Source organism: Crinia signifera, chromosome 9, assembly GCF_055691185.1.
Source record: "Crinia signifera chromosome 9, ASM5569118v1, whole genome shotgun sequence".
NCBI lineage: Eukaryota > Metazoa > Chordata > Amphibia > Anura > Myobatrachidae > Crinia > Crinia signifera.
The window spans coordinates 163,675,742-163,694,952 of NC_139225.1; the positions used below are offsets into that span (position 1 = coordinate 163,675,742).

The window sequence follows — 19,211 nt, forward strand, 5'->3', positions numbered from 1 at the left end:
TTTTTCATATCTTTATTGGTGATATTGCAAATGGATTTGAGGGTAAAATGTGCCTTTTTGCAGATGACACAAAGGTATGCAACAGGGTAGACACACCAGGAGGGGTAAAACAAATGATTGATGATCTAGGTAGATTAGAGAAATGGTCAAGAGAATGGCAACTACAGTTTAATGCCAAAAAATGCAAAATGATGCACTTGGGTCTCAGAAATCCAAAGACTCAATATAGTATAAATGGCACTATAATGGAACCTACTGAGGAAGAGAGGGATCTAGGTGTCACTATTTCAGGGGACTTAAAAGCAGGTAGGCAATGTAACAAAGCAATGAAGAAGGCAAGTCAGATGCTTGGTTGCATAGGGAGAGGTATCAGCAGTACAAAGAAAGAAGTAATAATGCCACTGTATAGGTCATTGGTACTACCTCACCTAGAGTATTGTGTTCAGTTCTGGAGGCCATATCTCCAGAAGAATATAAATACATTAGAGACGGTACAAAGAAGAGCAACTAAAATGGTGCATGGCCTACATCACAAAACGTACCAGGAAAGACTAAAAGATCTTAATATGTATACTTTAGAGCAGAGAAGGGAAAGGGGGGACATGATAGAAACTCTCACATATATCAGGGGTTATAACAAGGTACAGGTGGGAGACATTAGTCACAGGAAGAGGAGCAGCAGAACACGAGGACATGCACTGACACTAGAGGTAGGAAGGTACAGGTGGGAGACATTCGTCACAGGAAGAGGAGCAGCAGAACACGGGGACATGCACTGACACTAGAGGGAGGAAGGTGCAGGTGGGAGACATTCTTCACAGGAAGTGGAGCAACAGAACACGAGGACATGCACTGACACTAGAGGGAGGAAGGTACAGGTGGGAGACATTAGTCACAGGAAGAGGAGCAGCAGAACACGAGGACATGCACTGACACTAGGGGGAGGAAGGTACAGGTGGGAGACATTAGTCACAGGAAGAGGAGCAGCAGAACATGAGGACATGCACTGACACTAGGGGGAGGAAGGTACAGGTGGGAGACATTCTTCACAGGAAGAGGAGCAGCAGAACATGAGGACATGCACTGACACTAGGGGGAGGAAGGTACAGGTGGGAGACATTAGTCACAGGAAGAGGAGCAGCAGAACACGAGGACATGCACTGACACTAGGGGGAGGAAGGTACAGGTGGGAGACATTCTTCACAGGAAGAGGATCAGCAGAACACGAGGACATGCACTGACACTAGAGGGAGGAAGGTACAGGTGGGAGACATTAGTCACAGGAAGAGGAGCAACAGAACACAAGGACATGCACTAACACTAGAGGGAGGAAGGTACAGGTGGGCGACATTAGTCACAGGAAGAGGAGCAACAGAACACGAGGACATGCACTGACACTAGAGGGAGGAAGGTACAGGTGGGAGACATTCCTCACAGGAAGAGGAGAAGCAGAACACGAGGACATGCACTGACACTAGAGGGAGGAAGGTACAGGTGGGAGACATTCCTCACAGGAAGAGGAGCAGCAGAACACGAGGACATGCACTGACACTAGGGGGAGGAAGGTGCAGGTGGGAGACATTAGTCACAGTAAGAGGAGCAACAGAACACGAGGACATGCACTGACACTAGAGGGAGGAAGGTGCAGGTGGGAGACATTAGTCACAGGAAGAGGAGTAGCAGAACACGAGGACATGCACTGACACTAGAGGGAGGAAGGTACAGGAGGGAGACATTCTTCACAGGAAGAGGAGCAGCAGAACACGAGGACATGCACTGACACTAGAGGGAGGAAGGTACAGGAGGGAGACATTAGTCACAGGAAGAGGAGCAGCAGAACACGAGGACATGCACTGACACTAGGGGGAGGAAGGTACAGGTGGGAGACATTAGTCACAGGAAGAGTAACAGCAGAACACGAGGACATGCACTGACACTAGAGGGAGGAAGGTACAGGTGGGAGACATTCTTCATAGGAAGAGGAGCAGCAGAACACGAGGACATGCACTGACACTAGGGGGAGGAAGGTGCAGGTGGGAGACATTAGTCACAGGAAGAGGGGCAACAGAACACGAGGACATGCACTGACACTAGAGAGAGGAAGGTACAGGTGGGAGACATTCTTCACAGGAAGAGGAGCAGCAGAACACGAGGACATGCACTGACACTAGAGAGAGGAAGGTACAGGTGGGAGACATTCTTCACAGGAAGAGGAGCAGCAGAACACGAGGACATGCACTGACACTAGAGGGAGGAAGGTACAGGAGGGAGACATTCTTCACAGGAAGAGGAGCAGCAGAACACGAGGACATGCACTGACACTAGGGGGAGGATGATTCAGGGGAAATGTGAGTAAGAATTGCCTCAAAGAGGGCGAGATGTACTAAAGGGAAAATGTGGTAAAACCCCCGGTTTACTGCATTTTCCTATGTATCAATACCCGTCCGCCCCGTTTTCGCAAGGCAGGGTATCTCCACCCTCAGGGTGGCGATACCCTATAGAAGCCTATGGGCTTCTTTCGCCGTCCGCGCGCCCCCCCCCCCCTCCCATCCTCCTTTGATCTCCTCCTCCCCCTGGTGTCACAGCCGGGAGGACATCCGGCTTCAGGGGGGAGGAGGAGACGCAGGGGGACGCTGGCAGCTGCCGGGAGGTGACTGAGACCCCCGCAGCCCACATCACAGGTATCGCAGGGGTCTCCGTCACCGCAACCCGATGCTGGCTGCATATGTTAGTACATATGCGGCAGCATCGCGGCGGCTGCCATGCAAAGGGCGGCGATGTATATTAAGAGTAGTAGATAAATGGAATAGCCTCCCATCAGAGGTGGTAGAGGCAAATACAGTAGTACAATGTAAACATGCTTGGGATAAGCATATTGATATCCTTACAAAGAAATAAGGATCAAATATGGTTTGAGGTAACATGTTTAAAAAAGGGGCAGACTAGATGGGCCAAGTGGTTCTTATCTGCCGTAACATTCTATGTTTCTAATCCTCTTGTTTCATGGCTATTTGCAAAAAAAAACTAACATGCAAATTACGATGTGTGAAAATGCCAGATTAGAATACAAGTCGGTTATGTCTGTATAATAAAGTGTTACTGATCGGATCTCTGTATCTGTAATTCATGTCCATCTGTGGCCCCCGGGAGCTCCCATCACGGTCCCCATATAATGTTTATTTCATAGTATCTGTAATAAAGATAATTAATTCATAGTGTCTAATATAGCCTCAATTATCTGGCTTCAAAGAGCAAATTATTAGATCCAGTTATTTGTAATGAAAGTATTAACAGAGAAAATAAAATACAGGTTGAAGTATCCCTTACCCAAAGAGATTGGGACCTGTAGCATTTTGGATAATGAATGAATCTGTATTTCTGAATATTTATATATAGGTATCTGGAGGACGGACCCATGTTTCCACCCAAAATGCATTTATGTTGTATAAACACATGAAATATTGTACACACATATATTTTATTGTGAATAAAACAATGTTTGTGTCCTATCTCAGTCATTCAATGTGAATGCTGAGCAATCCTTGTCCTGCACATGTTTAGTGCCAGATAAGGATGTCCCCAGTAGTGCCAGTTACAGATCATGTCCCCAGTAGTGCCAGTTACAGATCATGTGCCCAGTAGTGCCAGTTACAGATCATGTGCCCAGTAGTGCCAGTTACAGATCATGTGCCCAGTAGTGCCAGTTACAGATCATGTGCCCAGTAGTGCCAGTTACAGATCATGTGCCCAGTAGTGCCAGTTACAGATCATGTGCCCAGTAGTGCCAGTTACAGATCATGTCCCCAGTGGTTCCAGCTACAGGTGTCCCCGGTAGTGCCAGTTACATATCATGTCCCCGGTAACACCAGTTACATCAGGGCCGAAACTAGGGTTTCCGGCGCCCGGGGCAAGGCAGTCTTTTGGTGCCCCCCCCCCCCCATCCTAGTGATGCTGCGCGCCGGAGGCGCGCCGAAATTTTCGGGGGGGCGTGGCCTAATTTGGGGGCGTGGCCTATAATCACTGCTCCCTCGCGAGGCCACGCCCCCATTTTGCCGCTATGGGGGCATGACCCAGAGGCTCTGTGAGCCTCTAGCCATGCCCCCAGCCACACCGTAATGCCCATTACATACTATACAACACTGCAATGCCCATTACATACTATATAACACTACGCAATGCCCATGACATACTATATAACACCGCAATGCCCATTACAAATAAATACTCCGTAATGCCCATGTCATACTTTATAACACTAAGCAATGCCCATGTCATACTATATAACACGACGCAATGCCCATGACATACTGTATAACACACCATACACATTTGACACATAAGTGCCACTTACCTATATGCTCAATGCCAGGGGCTTCATGCCGATGCCAAGGTGGACTGAATTTGCTTGTTGCCGAGGGGGATAGATCTGTGCCTCTGTGCTCGTTGCCGAGGGGGATAGATCTGTGCCTCTGCTCGTTGCCAAGGGGGATAGATATGTGCCAGTGTGCTCGTTGCCGAGGGGGATTGATCTGTGCCAGTGTGCTCGTTGCCAAGGGGGATTGATCTGTGCCTCTGTGCTCGTTGCCAAGGGGGATAGATATGTGCCAGTGTGCTCGTTGCCGAGGGGGATTGATCTGTGCCAGTGTGCTCGTTGCCAAGGGGGATTGATCTGTGCCTCTGTGCTCGTTGCCGAGGGGGATTGATCTGTGCCTCTGTGCTCGTTGCCGAGGGGGATTGATCTGTGCCAGTGTGCTCGTTGCCGAGGGGGATTGATCTGTGCCAGTGTGCTCGTTGCCAAGGGGGATAGAATGCCAGTGTGCTCGTTGCCAAGGGGTAGAACCCCCCCCTCCCCCGCCTGCGGGAGGCAGACAGGCAGGCAGGCTTGTCAGTGTGCCTGTGCCTGCCTGCCCGTCCCCTCACGTCTCCCCCGCTGTATTCGCGGGAGAGACGTGCTGCTGCTGTGCTGTATGATTTTAACATTTCTAACTCCCGCTGCTGGACCGCTAGCCAATGGCCGTTCGCGGTCCAGCAGCCAATCAACTGGTGGCTGCTGGACCGCGAGCGGCCATTGGCTAGCGGTCCAGCAGCATATGCAGCACCGCAGCAGCACGTCTCTCCCGCATACACAGCGGGGGAGACGTGAGGGGACGGGAGCAGGGCAGCCAGCGGGGGAGCGGGGAGACGAGGGGGCAGCGGCGGGCGGCCATCTTTGATGTGGCAGCGGCTGCGGCGCTAGCTCCCCGCTGCTGCCGCTGGTCACACCAGCGTCCCCCTGCCTCCAGCGCCCCCTGCCTCCAGCGCCCGGTGCGCGTGCCCCCCCAGCCCCCCCCTAGTTACGGCCCTGGTTACATAACATGTCCCCGGTAACACCAGTTACATAACATGTCCCCGGTAGTGCCAGTTACATAACATGTCCCCGGTAGTGCCAGTTACATATCATGTCCCCGGTAGTGCCAATTTACAGATGTCCCCAGTAGTGTCCGTTTTCCGGATAATTTGGATAACTGATATCCGGATAAGGGATACTCAACCTGTAATATGGTAAGCATTGGATCCCCACGTACCTGCCAGATGCCATCTATAAACCACAGATGATTATTTAGATACTCCGGAATGTGACCTGTCATGCTCCCCTGCAGAATGGGATGACTTGGGTGACCGGTTAGAGGCAAATTAGCCGTCTGCATGTCACCAAACTGATGGTTCTGTCATTTGCTCTCTAAGGGGGATCTTTCAAAGCGTGGAGAGAGACAAAGGCATCTATGTTCTAAATCTTGAAGAGTGATTAAGTGCAGAGAGATAAAGTACCGACCTGATCCTAACTGTCATTTTCAAACACAGCCCTTAACATGGCAGTTTGAAGACGATTACTGTATCTCTCTACAAAGCTTAGTGCATAGGTGTGTGCTGTGCTTACTGTATGTGAACTTTATGATGATAAACTAAAGGCCGTCCCTCTGTTTTATTCCAGCACCACAGCTCTGACCAGTCCGGCCCGGAACAACTGGACGCTCGCTTTTTCGGCGAACTGCTGGCTGACTTGAGCCGGAAAAACAACGACCTGTACGGATTTTTGGTACAACACGTGGAGAAAATCGGAGCCAGGTAATAGCCTTCCTTTTGTAGTCGTAAAATTGCAGGTTCCGCAGATTATAAAATGCCGCATTATTACTATTACGTTTTAATTAAATGCCCCATCTGCCCATTTAATGCCCACTGCTTTGTATATAGGTTAACGCACCAGGTTGCCCCCATCGATTTCCGACCCTGATTTGCAGAACATGAAGCTACTTTTTTAGCGATTTAGTTATTTTGGATTTTCCATTTCTTACAATGATCCCCGTAGCGTAGCCCGTATCTGGTGTCTGTATTTTTGTTATTTAACTCATGGTCGCTGTTCTATTGCGCTACTTCGTGTCCTCCATTTGTATTTACACAAAGTATTTTTCTTGTGTTTTCAGGAAGCCCTCGGACTCAGAGTTTCAGGTACATAAGGGGACGTATGAGTGATGCGAATTCTCCACTTGGTGTGTAGGCTGGTGGGGTGCTCTAGTTCCACAAGGGGTGATGGAACGATGATGGTTGCCATAGTAACAATGTTTCGCCGCGGCCATGTCCGTGTGATAATGCTGCTCTTCTCTTTCCTGCAGTCTGAGGACATCGAGTCACTGATCCCAAAAGGAGCCTCAGAACTGACCAAGCAGCAGATCCGTTACCTCCTGCAGGTGAGAAGTCATGGCCGCTATTGTCTTAGGCGGTCGCTGGTATCACCTTCTCTGTTGGTTATACAGTTATCTGCCCAGTGTGTTCTACATCCCTACAAGTAATCTTCTGGATCCGGTCAGGGGATCCTGCTAGAATACTCAGGTCATCCTTTCTGTATTCCCAGATGCGACAGACGTCGGATAAGTCCATGAGACTGGTGCTGTCCACCTTCAGCAGCCTGAGAGAGGAGCTGGGACACTTGCAGAATGACTTAAATGTAAGTGTTGTGCTAGAATCGCAGGGACTCTGTCTGTGCAGCCATTCAGGAGACTGAGAGGGGAGATAGGGACAGATACAGAGGCTGAACTACCAATGGTGCAGTGAACCGGGGTCCCTGAGGACTAAGGGGCCCACTGCTGCCCCTGTCATCCTCTGCTTCTCCTTGTCACACTCTGACTTCCCCTGCCTCGCCCTCTCACACATTCCCTGCCTCTCCCTGTCACCCCCTCAATCTCCCTGTCACCCCCCCAATCTCCCTGTCACCCTCTGCTTCTCCTTGTAACCCTCTGCCTCTCCCTGTCACCCTCTGATTCACCCTGTCACCCACCTCTGCCTTCCTATGCATCTCCCGGTCACCCTCTGCCTTCTCCTGTCTCTCCCTGTCACCCTCTGCCTCTTCCTGTCACCCTCTGCCTCTTCCTGTCACCCTCTGCCTCTTCCTGTCACCCTCTGCCTCTTCCTGTCACCCCCTGCCTCTCCCTGTCACCCCCTCAATCTCCCTGTCACCCCCTCAATCTCCCTGTCACCCTCTGCTTCTCCTTGTAACCCTCTGCCTCTCCCTGTCACCCTCTGATTCACCCTGTCACCCACCTCTGCCTTCCTATGCATCTCCCGGTCACCCTCTGCCTTCTCCTGTCTCTCCCTGTCACCCTCTGCCTCTTCCTGTCACCCTCTGCCTCTTCCTGTCACCCTCTGCCTCTTCCTGTCACCCTCTGCCTCTTCCTGTCACCCTCTGCCTCTCCCTGTCACCCTCTGCCTCTCCCTGTCACCCCCTGCCTCTCCCTGTCACCCCCTCAATCTCCCTGTCACCCTCTGCTTCTCCTTGTAACCCTCTGCCTCTCCCTGTCACCCTCTGATTCACCCTGTCACCCATCTCTGCCTTCCTATGCATCTCCCGGTCACCCTCTGCCTTCTCCTGTCTCTCCCTGTCACCCTCTGCCTCTTCCTGTCACCCTCTGCCTCTTCCTGTCACCCCCTGCCTCTTCCTGTCACCCCCTCAATCTCCCTGTCACCCTCTGCTTCTCCTTGTAACCCTCTGCCTCTCCCTGTCACCCTCTGATTCACCCTGTCACCCACCTCTGCCTTCCTATGCATCTCCCGGTCACCCTCTGCCTTCTCCTGTCTCTCCCTGTCACCCTCTGCCTCTTCCTGTCACCCTCTGCCTCTTCCTGTCACCCTCTGCCTCTTCCTGTCACCCTCTGCCTCTCCCTGTCACCCTCTGCCTCTCCCTGTCACCCCCTGCCTCTCCCTGTCACCCCCTCAATCTCCCTGTCACCCTCTGCTTCTCCTTGTAACCCTCTGCCTCTCCCTGTCACCCTCTGATTCACCCTGTCACCCATCTCTGCCTTCCTATGCATCTCCCGGTCACCCTCTGCCTTCTCCTGTCTCTCCCTGTCACCCTCTGCCTCTTCCTGTCACCCTCTGCCTCTTCCTGTCACCCCCTGCCTCTTCCTGTCACCCCCTGCCTCTTCCTGTCACCCTCTGCTTTCCTCTGCCTCTTCCTCTCCCGGTCACCCTCTGCTTCACCCTGTCACCCACCTCTGCCTTCCTATGCATCTTCCTGTCACCCTCTGCCTTCTCCTGTCTCTTCTTGTCACCCTCTGCCTTCCCGTCTTGCCCTCTGCCTCTTCCTGTCACCCTCTGCTTCTCCCTGTCACCCTCTGCTTTCCTCTGCCTCTTCCTCTCCCGGTCACCCTCTGCTTCACCCTGTCACCCACCTCTGCCTTCCCATGCCTCTCCCGGTCACCCTCTGCCGTGTTGTATCTTGTGAACTTGGGTTGGGGTGGAGGAGAGTGGCCCAATTTATAATTTTGCACCTGGGCCAATCACCCACATGTTCGGTCACTGGAGAGATATTACTATAGTGTTACAGCAGGTGGGAGTATGAGTTGGAGTACGGCTGGGATGAGATGCGTTTTGGGAGGATGCACAATATAACCCGGGCGTAAGCTGCTTTATCCGGACCCCGATATCTAAGGCTTGGTTATAGATGATCTCTTTCCTTTGAATCCAGTATCACTTAATATCCTTCTAATATTCAGTTCCTCGCCCCTGACACGTTGTTCCCATGTTATCGCTATATGTATAGCTGCGGACTTTATACTCCGTGGCTAAACCCGTCCATTTGTACTGATTCAACCAGTACCCTGGTGAGGTGGCAGCAATACTCTGAGATGGCCAATGGTGTTCATAGCGTAGAGATGGGTTGTTTGGTAGCGCCATTGAGCTGTAGTAAGGGGCGGATACATCACACCGGTAGTGGCGCAGTACTGTACGTAGTTATGTAGCAGACACTCTGTGCACATGCAGTAGTTACTAATAGCAACTCTGAACATCCAAACACGATTTCCCAAAGTACAAGCCCAATGAATGGGATGGGCTGTTATACGGCTGTAGACAGGTAACCTTTGTTAGAGCTTACTGATTGGCCCCTTTCCACGCGGTGTGATTGGCCGGCTCACCAGTTTTGTGTTCATTCAGAAAAATGTAGTGAATCTGGAGCAGTTCTCGAATACATTTGCAGATCTCTTAAACTACCCGGGCATTGGTTATTAATTCTGTATAACATACAGGGGTATCAGTCACCCAGAATAAGAGCAGCCTCTGAAATACATGCAGATTTCCGGTTCCCTGTCTAATAAGCGTGTGTCCTCCGCAGAAATTAGAAATTGACAAGAAAACTCTTGCCGGAGACTTGACCTTCAAGGATAATCAAATAAAAGAGTACGAGTCCATGATGGCTTCACTGCGAGAGAAGAACCGCCTGCAGCAGGTAAGCCGTTTCCCGGACCCCATGGAATACACCTGAGCACACCTGTCATCAACAAGTGGCGCAAAAAAAAAGATGTTGCCTATAGCAACTAAGCTTGTTCCAACAGCCTTGTTTTATTTTCTTGCGGTAACATCAGTGGAAACCTGTATGGGAATCATGCGACGCCGGGCTCTGTCTGTGGGACGCCGGGCTCTGTCTGTGGGACGCCGGGCTCTGTCTGTGCGACCACCAGTTAATATCTGTATAACACTCGGTTATGTCACCTTTTGTGTATTCAGCAAGAACTAAAAGAAAATCAGATGAAGCTGCGCAGTTTGGAGGACAACATCCTGTCCCTGCGCAATGCGGACAGCGACAAGGACTATCGGCTGAAGGAACTGGAATATGCCAAAAACGCTCTTCAGCAGGAGAACAAGAATCTCAGGGTGCAGGTGGGTCTCCTGGCTACTTACTGTACAGTTCTGCTTACTAACGCTTACGGTGCTGGTACTGATTGATCCTCTGTTTTACGGTACTGTACGCAGAACAGACTGACACCAGTACCAGTACTTATTGACCCTATATTACAGTACTGTGCAGACTGACACCAGTTACTTATTGATCCTCTGTACAGTGTGCAGACTAATGCCAGTTTCTTATTGATCCTCTGTATTATGGTACTGTACATGAAGCAGACTAACACCAGTTACTTATTGATCCTCTGTACATGGAGCAGACTGACACCAGTTACTTGTTGATCCTCTCTACAATGTGCAGACTAATGCCAGTTTCTTATTGATCCTCTATATTATGGTACTGTACGCAAACCAGACTGACACCAGTTACTTATTGATCCTCTGTACACTGAGCAGACTGACACCAGTTACTTATTGCTCCTCTGCATTACGGAACTGTAAATGGAGCAGACTGACACCAGTTAATTGTTTGATACTCTGTATTATGGTACTGTACACACAGCGCATACTGACTTATTTATCCTCCGTATTATGGTACTGTACCCACGGAGCAGACTAATGCCAGTTTCTTATTGATCCTCCATAATAATATAAACGGAACAGACTGACCCCGGATACTTATTGATCCTATGTATTACGGTACTGTACATGGTGCAGACTAATGCCAGTTTCTTATTGATCCTTCATAATAATATAAACAGAACAGACTGACTTATTGATCCTATGTATTACGGTACTGTACATGGTGCAGACTAATGCCAGTTTCTTATTGATCCTCGATAATACTCTACTGTACACAGACTGATGCCAGTCCTGCTTGACACTAGTTCCTCCTCCCATTTGCACTGGTTTAACCATTGCCACCTACTTCAGTTGTCTGAATCAGAATCCACTTTATTGGCCATGTATACTCGCGTATACTAGGAATTTTTTCAATTAACGCATTGTCTTGTAAACAATGTAACTCCAGCTTTACCAGCTTCTGTGTTATTTATGGGAAATACTGCGCTGTGGCGTTGTTCTGTAATGGTACCAGTTATTGCGGTGTACATTGCGGTAGGATGCAGAAGGCAGCGTGTGTGGCGCAGAGAGCTGGCGACTTACAGTATGTTCCTGCACTTCCCAGGTCAGTGAAACCATCTCCAGCCCCCTTCTCCAAACCAAGACCGACGAAATCACCAGACACTACAAGGAAATGATTGACTGCCTTCGGGATGAGAAGGACAAGGAGATACGCTTATTAAGGGTAAGACCATTCACTAGAATTGACATAGTATAGCAGTAAAATGTCCATGTAGCATTAGTTTGCATCAATACCTAGAGGATATAAAGATGTACTGCACCCCAAAAATGTCACTACAGATCTGCAGAACATTGCTCTGCTCCATTTAAACCCTGACCAACAACACAACCAACCCATATACCTAGAATTATAATATCATCTGTTAACTAACGCGTTTCATTGTGGCCCACACAACATCTTCAGATGAATCTGTGACCACTCTCGGTGTACTGTAATTACTGTTAACATGCTGGAGTTTTCTAGAACTCCTCCCTCCTATAATATAGGATCAGGGTCTGTCTGCACGGCTTACAGTAATAATGGGGCAGATGTATTAAGCCTGGAGAAGAGATAAAGTGAAAGGAGATAACGCACCAGCCAATCAACTCCCAACTGTCATATTTCAAACACAGCTGATTGGCTGGTGCGTTATCTCCTTCCACTTTATCTCCAGTTTATCTCTTCTCCAGGCTTAATACATCTGCCCCATTATTACTGAGAGACTGCAACATTTATATTCTGGTTACTCTGGATATTTTGCAGAACAGTCAGTCCTGTCACTGGTGAATACGTAGCATTACATCTTTCTTCTAATGGACTCTAGCTGCACTTGGACAGTAGATGTACTCTATGAAAGAGTAATGTTCCTATAGAGCACAGGTTCTCAAACTCGGTCCTCAGGACCCCACACACGGTGCATGTTTTGCAGGTCTCCTCACAGAATCACAAGTGAAATAATTAGCTCCACCTGTGGATCTTTTAAAATGTGTCAATGAGTAATGGGTACACCTGTGCACCTGCCGGATGACCTGGAAAACGTGAACTGTGTGGGGTCTTGAGGGCTGAGTTTGGTAACCCCTGCTATACAGTATATGTGTGGTCCCTGAACTCTGCTCTTACACCAACTCTCTCCCCACCTCCTTCTACGTGTATATTCCTATCCCTCATGTACGGGGGAAGGTATATTATCGGCAGAGGGTTGGTGCACTATGACGTGTAGTAATATGTTGGCGGAATGTGTGTTCCAGACTCAGATCTCCAAGTTCCAGCATGACATGACCACCCATGAAGGCAGCAGCAGTGACTTTCAGATGCGACTGCTCGAGCTGACGTCCTCGCTGGAAGAGAGAGAATCCTTAATTAAGAGGCAGCAGGAGGTAAGAAGGTGACTTTCGTATGGCATGTAGGAGTAACCTGTTGGCATTATTAAGTCCCAGCATGCTCTGGTGAACTCTTTCCAATTCTAAGGTTAATATAAAGTGCTATAGGAAAAATGGCTTTTCCTTCTAAATTATCCATGGAAAGAGCAGATGTTGCCTAGAGGAAAGTTTAGGCTTAGGAATGTTTCTGCCTCCTCGGAGGGGGTGTAAGGTAAACTAGACTTTGTAGACTCCTCTTCCAGTAACCATTGGGCATCTACAGCATTGCACCCACTTTTTCTGTTTGAACCGCATTTAAATGAAATATCCAATGTTGTTTACGGACACAGTAATTGTTGCATCGTCCCAAATTGTATTCATCAAGGAATTACTTAATTTCCCCCTCTCCACATATAAGAATCCACATGATGTATCATCCTGCCGACCACGCCAAGCCGCCCAGTTTCTTTATATTTATTAATTGCCATCATACTCAGCCCATTACAGTGTACGCCATACACGAAGGGCATTACACAATTGCCAACATTGTAATACATGTAACATTGTGGAGACAACAAAGGCAGCATCCTACTGTTGTGAAATCATCCACAAACCTCTTGAAAAATATGGTTGGTGGGTCGCAGCTCCATACGGGATTGTACTGTGTGATGTTTGGCGGTTGCGGATGCCGAAAGCGTCACTTTCTCACGAGATTCTCTATATAATGAATGTTTCATGTGGAAGTTGTCATGTTGCATCAAGAAAATGATTTCTAAATTGTATTTTTCTTTCTTGTTTCACTGAAGGAGCTTTTCAAACTGCGCCAACTGAGAGAGTCATCAGATTTAAGCCGAGAAGTCATCACAACAAAGTAAGTTCCACATACATAGAGCCAACCAAAGCGACGAGCAACTAAGTTTCCTGTATCTGAGGCACATTGTAGTAATTTGGGGCATATCTAAACTACATGCGGAAGTATCCGGTCAACCTTCTAATTAGTGTGGTAACAGATGCATAGCGCCGTGCTCTCATGTTCGCAGTAGGATAGGTTGTGAGGAGCTCAGACTGTCTCCTTGGCACTTCCATAGGCTGAAGCCTTCTCTGGTCACCTTTAGGTGCCGTTATTGCAAGGTGAAAACACTAAGTAAGCACAAGAAGTCCAGACTGCATCTAGAACCATTGCAAGAACAAGAGCAGTATATGGCAACTTGGGTTCCCTTGGCTGAGTTACCACGCATCAGTTTCCGATCAAAATATGCAATGCCAGGTGGAGTGGTGCAAAACACACCGCCATTTTGTTGCGGAGCAGTGGTGATGGGTTCTCGAAGTGACTGGTTACCCAACGGTCGGATCCGGGGAATGCTCACTCAACGTTTTGCATTTTATATGATTGCTGCTTTAAAACATCGGCTAGTCTCGTTGGGAGTATTAATATGCTTGCAAATTGAGGCAATTAAATTTACCCCTATGTGTTCACCCATAGAAACCAATCAGATTCCAGATTTTATCCTCTAGAAGGTGCTAGACCTAAGTAGAGTTTATTTGCTATTGACAACTACTCTTGCTTCTAAGAAATCACACTTTAGTAAATTTACCTCATAGTGTTGCATGAATGCCAGGTAAACGCTGAATATGTTGTTGTGGTACAGGTACAGCACCCAATATCCCATCCTCCGACTGTTGTCAGACTACAAAGATAAATCTCCTTCTTCAACTACGGGGACTCGGACTGTTGTCATCGAGCGCAGAGCAAACGCATGGAAGCAGGTACGTGTGTACTTTGTGTGGTTACCGTACGTACTGTGTGGAATTGTCTTCTGTCCACAAAACCATAATGCTGTAGCCAGCCAACGTATCTTATTCCGTATAACTGCCTCTGTATACACTAGTCGGGGGGGGGGGGTTAAGGGCCAGCGCCCTACCAATATGGGAAATGTAATCTGTCCATCTGGTGGTTTTGCTGCCTTCAACGTAGAAGAGTAATCCAAATTCTCAAATTCAGCAGCATCCAAAGTCCTTTCTGGCTCCTCATATTAGAGTCAATGAGATTTTTTTTAAGCCGTATTTAATAAGGATTCATCATAGATCATAAACTTAATCACATTGATCTCTTTAAAAGTTGACAATCTCATACAGCAGGCATCAATTTCTGCATAAATGGTTACGCGTTTCGTGGGACTACTTCCTGCATTTTACTGACAGGAAGCGGCCTATAATCTGGCATACTGCAAGGAATAAAGTGCACCATTTTTTACCCCAAGATTCAGGAATTCAATCCTCAGAAAAATTGCATATAAACAGGAAGACTGTGCTAGCTGTCTGTCGAAACGCGTTAATATAAGTTTATGCAGAATTGACATCTGCTGTGGTGCGACCTTTTTAAGATACAGGTGCGATTACATTTATAATATATTGTGAATCCTTAATAAATACTGTTTGATTTTTTTTAAAAAAAGAATTATCTACAGTGCTCCTATAGAACGCAATAATTTGGCTTTTCTATGATGGATGATTGTGCATCCAGAATATTATATGCGCTATTTCTGTTTTCAGGAATGAACGAGATCGGGACAGATGTGGAGTGGTGTCAGGAAAACACACCCGGAAGTAGTCTGACCAAGAAGACATCCTATTTATCATTGTTAGAGATTCAGTCCGCGTAAATGCTGGGCACACACATGGAGGATAGAATTGCGTAACAGTCCGTCCTTGTAAACAAAGTTTGGTCCTATTCAGTTGATGTAGCCGGTTTTCTGTGCCAAAGTATAAGAAGAAATGAGTGAGAATGTGATGGGTAGGGGCTGTAGTTGGGGTCCCCGGCAATGGGGAAGTCACTATAAGGGGTAGGATTAGGTGGTTTTGGAAATCTTGCTTTGTATTATTACTGTTATTGCTGTCCGCACTGTACAAAAGTTTAGCGCTGTCTATATTCTGGGTTTTGTGCACAGACCAACTTGTTATATTGAATTTACTCCACTGAAGTTTACTAATAGCTGAATTGGTTTTATATTTTTATATGGTTTTACGTTTATATAAATGGTAAAGACACTACTTCTACACAAATTACAGATTAGCCTAAGAGACCAGCTACAAAACAGAGGGGACATTTGATCTGAAGATTTTACTTAATCAACCAGCTAGTCGTTGGAGCATTTGCGCCAGACTGGTGATAACGTTTCAGCGGCTGGGAGTTCCAGCTCATGAATCCTGTGTGTGTACCGTGTGGACTGGAACTCTATACTGAGAAATGGAAGTGACATTCTGTATTATAAACCATTCCCCCTTCCCTTGTATAATGTTTTTTGAGCCGTTTCCAAAAATGTATCTTCTTCGCCAAGTTAGTCCATGCCACTGGTAGCCGAGAGCGGTCACTATTCCCCTCCCGCTGCAGGTAAAATGCTTACTGGAAGGGGGGGGGCCTCTCCCGCTGGAAGGTGAGGTAATGGGTGGTCTTATCCTGTATTTTAGGTTGTGGATGAAGTTAATATAGGTACTGTGGTATGTAATACTTATCAGATGAGGCTGCTCATAAAGCACCCAAGGAAGAGCTGAGGAACATGCTATTTCTCCTAAACAACATTCACAAACATAGGTGCCAAATGTTCCATGACGGGTACAGACATGAGAACCTGGGAGAGGGGTCTCTGCTGTGCCCACTTCATCTGACGTTCCCATCTGTATATTTGTCAATGTTCTATAAACGCTCTGTATCGCCTCAAATCTTTGTCTCTGCAGAAGCCGATGCCAAGTTATCTTAAAATGTACGGTACTTATGTAATGACCTATAACAGTTATTCTGATAGCATTATTATACTGTATGCCGTCTATTAATATCGGGTCTCAGCTGGCAATTGGCATTTATAAAAACAAAGCTTCAGAAAACTCTGCAGTAAACTCTGGCTGATGGAGCACCTGAGTTCTGGAAGCCTGGATTCCAGGGCATAGCATTCATCCCGGCTATAAGTGTGCCAGACCCTATAACATAAATAACAATACAGGGTTCATTACATCACTGTGTAACTTTCTCTATGCTTGCTTGATAGTGGGTGTATATTTTCTATAAACGTGTATTTTTGTAGGTTATTACTGATGTTTAAATGTTGCTGTGGAATATAAACCGCTGTACAATAAAAAAGAAATCAAACCCCTAGATTTGATGTGTGATTATGAAATAATGGGGGGCGGGAAGGTGTTCTGGATTCTAAATTAACTAATCCTATTCAGAAATGGCTTCTTGGACACCTCTTTAACACATCTGTTCCTCAGTGCCTTACCCACTGGGCTATTTGCAGCATTCTGCTCTGCCATTATTCGAAGGATATTCTGCTTGGTGCTGTGTGGTCGGTAGAACAGCAAGTGCCCTCCCAAATAGTTTTCGGATGGCTTTTGCAACAAATACAGTATAATTATGGGACCTAGAATGGTAGGTAAAAGGAGCGCTCTATGTAAAAGTTAAAATAAAAAAAAATAAACACCTGTAAAAAAATTTTGGGGTTAAAATCAATGTTTACACTCCTTTTGGAGCATTTGGGAGTCCCTGGTGTTATTTGCCTATCTGTCCCTAACTTTAGAAGCTGGCGGCGCAGCTCAGCCGTGTCCCGCAATGGTGTCCTCTTCAGCGGGTGCTGGATATCGGGGTTTGGTGGTGGGGATTAACTCCTCTGTTCCAACGCGTTTCATGCCACTGGGGGCACTTTGTTAAGTATGCAGACTGTTTGAAAAGCATTCTTTTTTTATTCTCGGATTATTCAAAAAACTTTATTATTCCCGCAGGAAATGGATTTCCGGAAGTTAAAACTTTAGGTGTGAACCGCATGTTCTTCTTATGGTGTCACTCTTAAAAAATGTGGAATTAAATTTGGATGTGTAAGGGTTTTTTTTTTTGTATATAGATCGTATTTAGTTTAAAAATGCATTCAATTCTATATCAATATTTAAACCCCGTGGATGAAGGGTTTTTAATTCGAAGATCCACTTTGTTTCATTTTTTAAAAGCTCTTTAACTATGTCCCCTCCTCTCAAATTTTGATTTATTTTTTTGTATTCTAGTGAATTTTAGTCCCGTAAGGTTTTTCTGATGGCATTCTGAGAAATGGTTTGACGCACTGTGTGTGGTTAGTCCTTTTCTTATATTGATGATGTGTTCAGCTATCCTGATCTTTGCTTTTCTTTTGGTTTGACCAACATATTGGAGTTTACAGGGGCATTTTAACAAATATATTACACCTTCGGTGTCGCAGCTTATTCTATTTCTTATATTATATTTGTTTCCCGTAATATTTGATTTGAAGGTTTTTATAGGTTTTGTGGTTGGTGAGTTTATTTTACATCCTTTACAGTTGCAGCAGTAATGGAAGCCTCCATTACTAGTTTTTATTTTTGTGTTTTCTGTCGGTAAATAACTGGAAGTGATTTCTTGCTTCAGATTTTTTTGCTTTTTTATATATTATTCTTGGTTTTTCTGGAATGTTTTTTAGAGCATCATCTAATTGTAATATGCCAATTATTTTTTTATTATGTTTTCAATGAGTTTTGAGTTACTGTTATATTGTGTTTATAAAGGATATTGTTTGGAAAGCGTCAGTGATGTTTTTTTCTTTGTATTTTAATAGGTCTTCTCGTTTCATTTCTGTTACGGCTTCTAGTTGTTATTTCTTTTCTTCGTATCCTTTTGCTTTGAATTTTTTTTAAAATTTCTTGGCTTTGTTTTGTGAAGGTTTCTTTCTCAGTGCAATTTCTCCTGAGTCTACGAAATTGTCCACCCACTATATTGTGTATCCATTTTGTGTGATGATTACTGGAAGAATGAAGAGTATTGTTTCCTGATACTACTTTTACATGGGTTATCATGTTGATGACATTGTTTTTGATGTATATTTCTAAATCTAAATATACTATTTCTTGTTTTGCCGTTTGTAGTTGTAAATTCAAGGTTCATATAATTGGAATTGATATAGTCTGAATTTTTTCAGGTCTTCTTCTTTTCCTTCGCAAATAAAGAACACATCGTCGATATAACGACGCCATGTAATGAGATGGTTTTTGTAGATGTTGTTGCTCCATATCTTGTCGTCTTCCCATATGGTGACGAATAGGTTGGCATAACTTGGGGCAAGGGTTGTCCCCATTGCCGTGCCGCAGCTCTGGAGGTAGAAGGTGTCGTTATACGAGAAGTAATCGTGCGATAATATAAAATCGATATTGGCCATGATGACATTTATTTGTTAGTTTTGAAGATTGGTTTGTTCTGTGAGGTAATGTCTGATATGATTACAACCTTTTATTGTATTGAGGTGTATAGTGATTTTACATCTGCGGTGCATAGAATATAATGGTCTTTCTACAGTATTTTTTCCAATATTTGTAAAATGCTTGTGGTGTCTTGCAAGTAGCTCTTTTGTTGAGAGACTAATTCTTGTAAGAAGCTATCTGTGTATTTTGACAAGTTTGATGTTAATGAATGAATTCCTAATATTATCGGTCTGCCGGGTGGGTTTTCGATGTTTTTGTGGATTTTCGGCAGAAAATAGAACGTTGGTATCTTGTTTTTCTTTTTAAAAATCTAAAAATTATATTAT

At 46.0% G+C, this 19,211-nt stretch overlaps 1 protein-coding gene across 3 annotated transcripts in view; it reads left to right on the top strand.

The window, feature by feature from the left end:
* Positions 1 to 16,783, top strand: part of POF1B (POF1B actin binding protein) — a 65,791-nt gene extending 49,008 nt beyond the window's left edge. For all 3 annotated transcript variants that reach the window (XM_083160353.1, XM_083160352.1, XM_083160354.1), the window contains 11 exons: positions 5,972 to 6,105; positions 6,462 to 6,486; positions 6,651 to 6,725; positions 6,890 to 6,982; positions 9,644 to 9,757; positions 10,036 to 10,188; positions 11,339 to 11,458; positions 12,523 to 12,651; positions 13,440 to 13,504; positions 14,283 to 14,400; positions 15,187 to 16,783. In XM_083160353.1, the coding sequence (XP_083016479.1) occupies positions 5,972 to 6,105; positions 6,462 to 6,486; positions 6,651 to 6,725; positions 6,890 to 6,982; positions 9,644 to 9,757; positions 10,036 to 10,188; positions 11,339 to 11,458; positions 12,523 to 12,651; positions 13,440 to 13,504; positions 14,283 to 14,400; positions 15,187 to 15,192 (1,032 nt within the window). In that variant the 3' untranslated portion in view covers positions 15,193 to 16,783. The remainder of the gene's footprint in view (positions 1 to 5,971; positions 6,106 to 6,461; positions 6,487 to 6,650; positions 6,726 to 6,889; positions 6,983 to 9,643; positions 9,758 to 10,035; positions 10,189 to 11,338; positions 11,459 to 12,522; positions 12,652 to 13,439; positions 13,505 to 14,282; positions 14,401 to 15,186) is intronic.
* Positions 16,784 to 19,211: the final 2,428 nt, after the last annotated feature.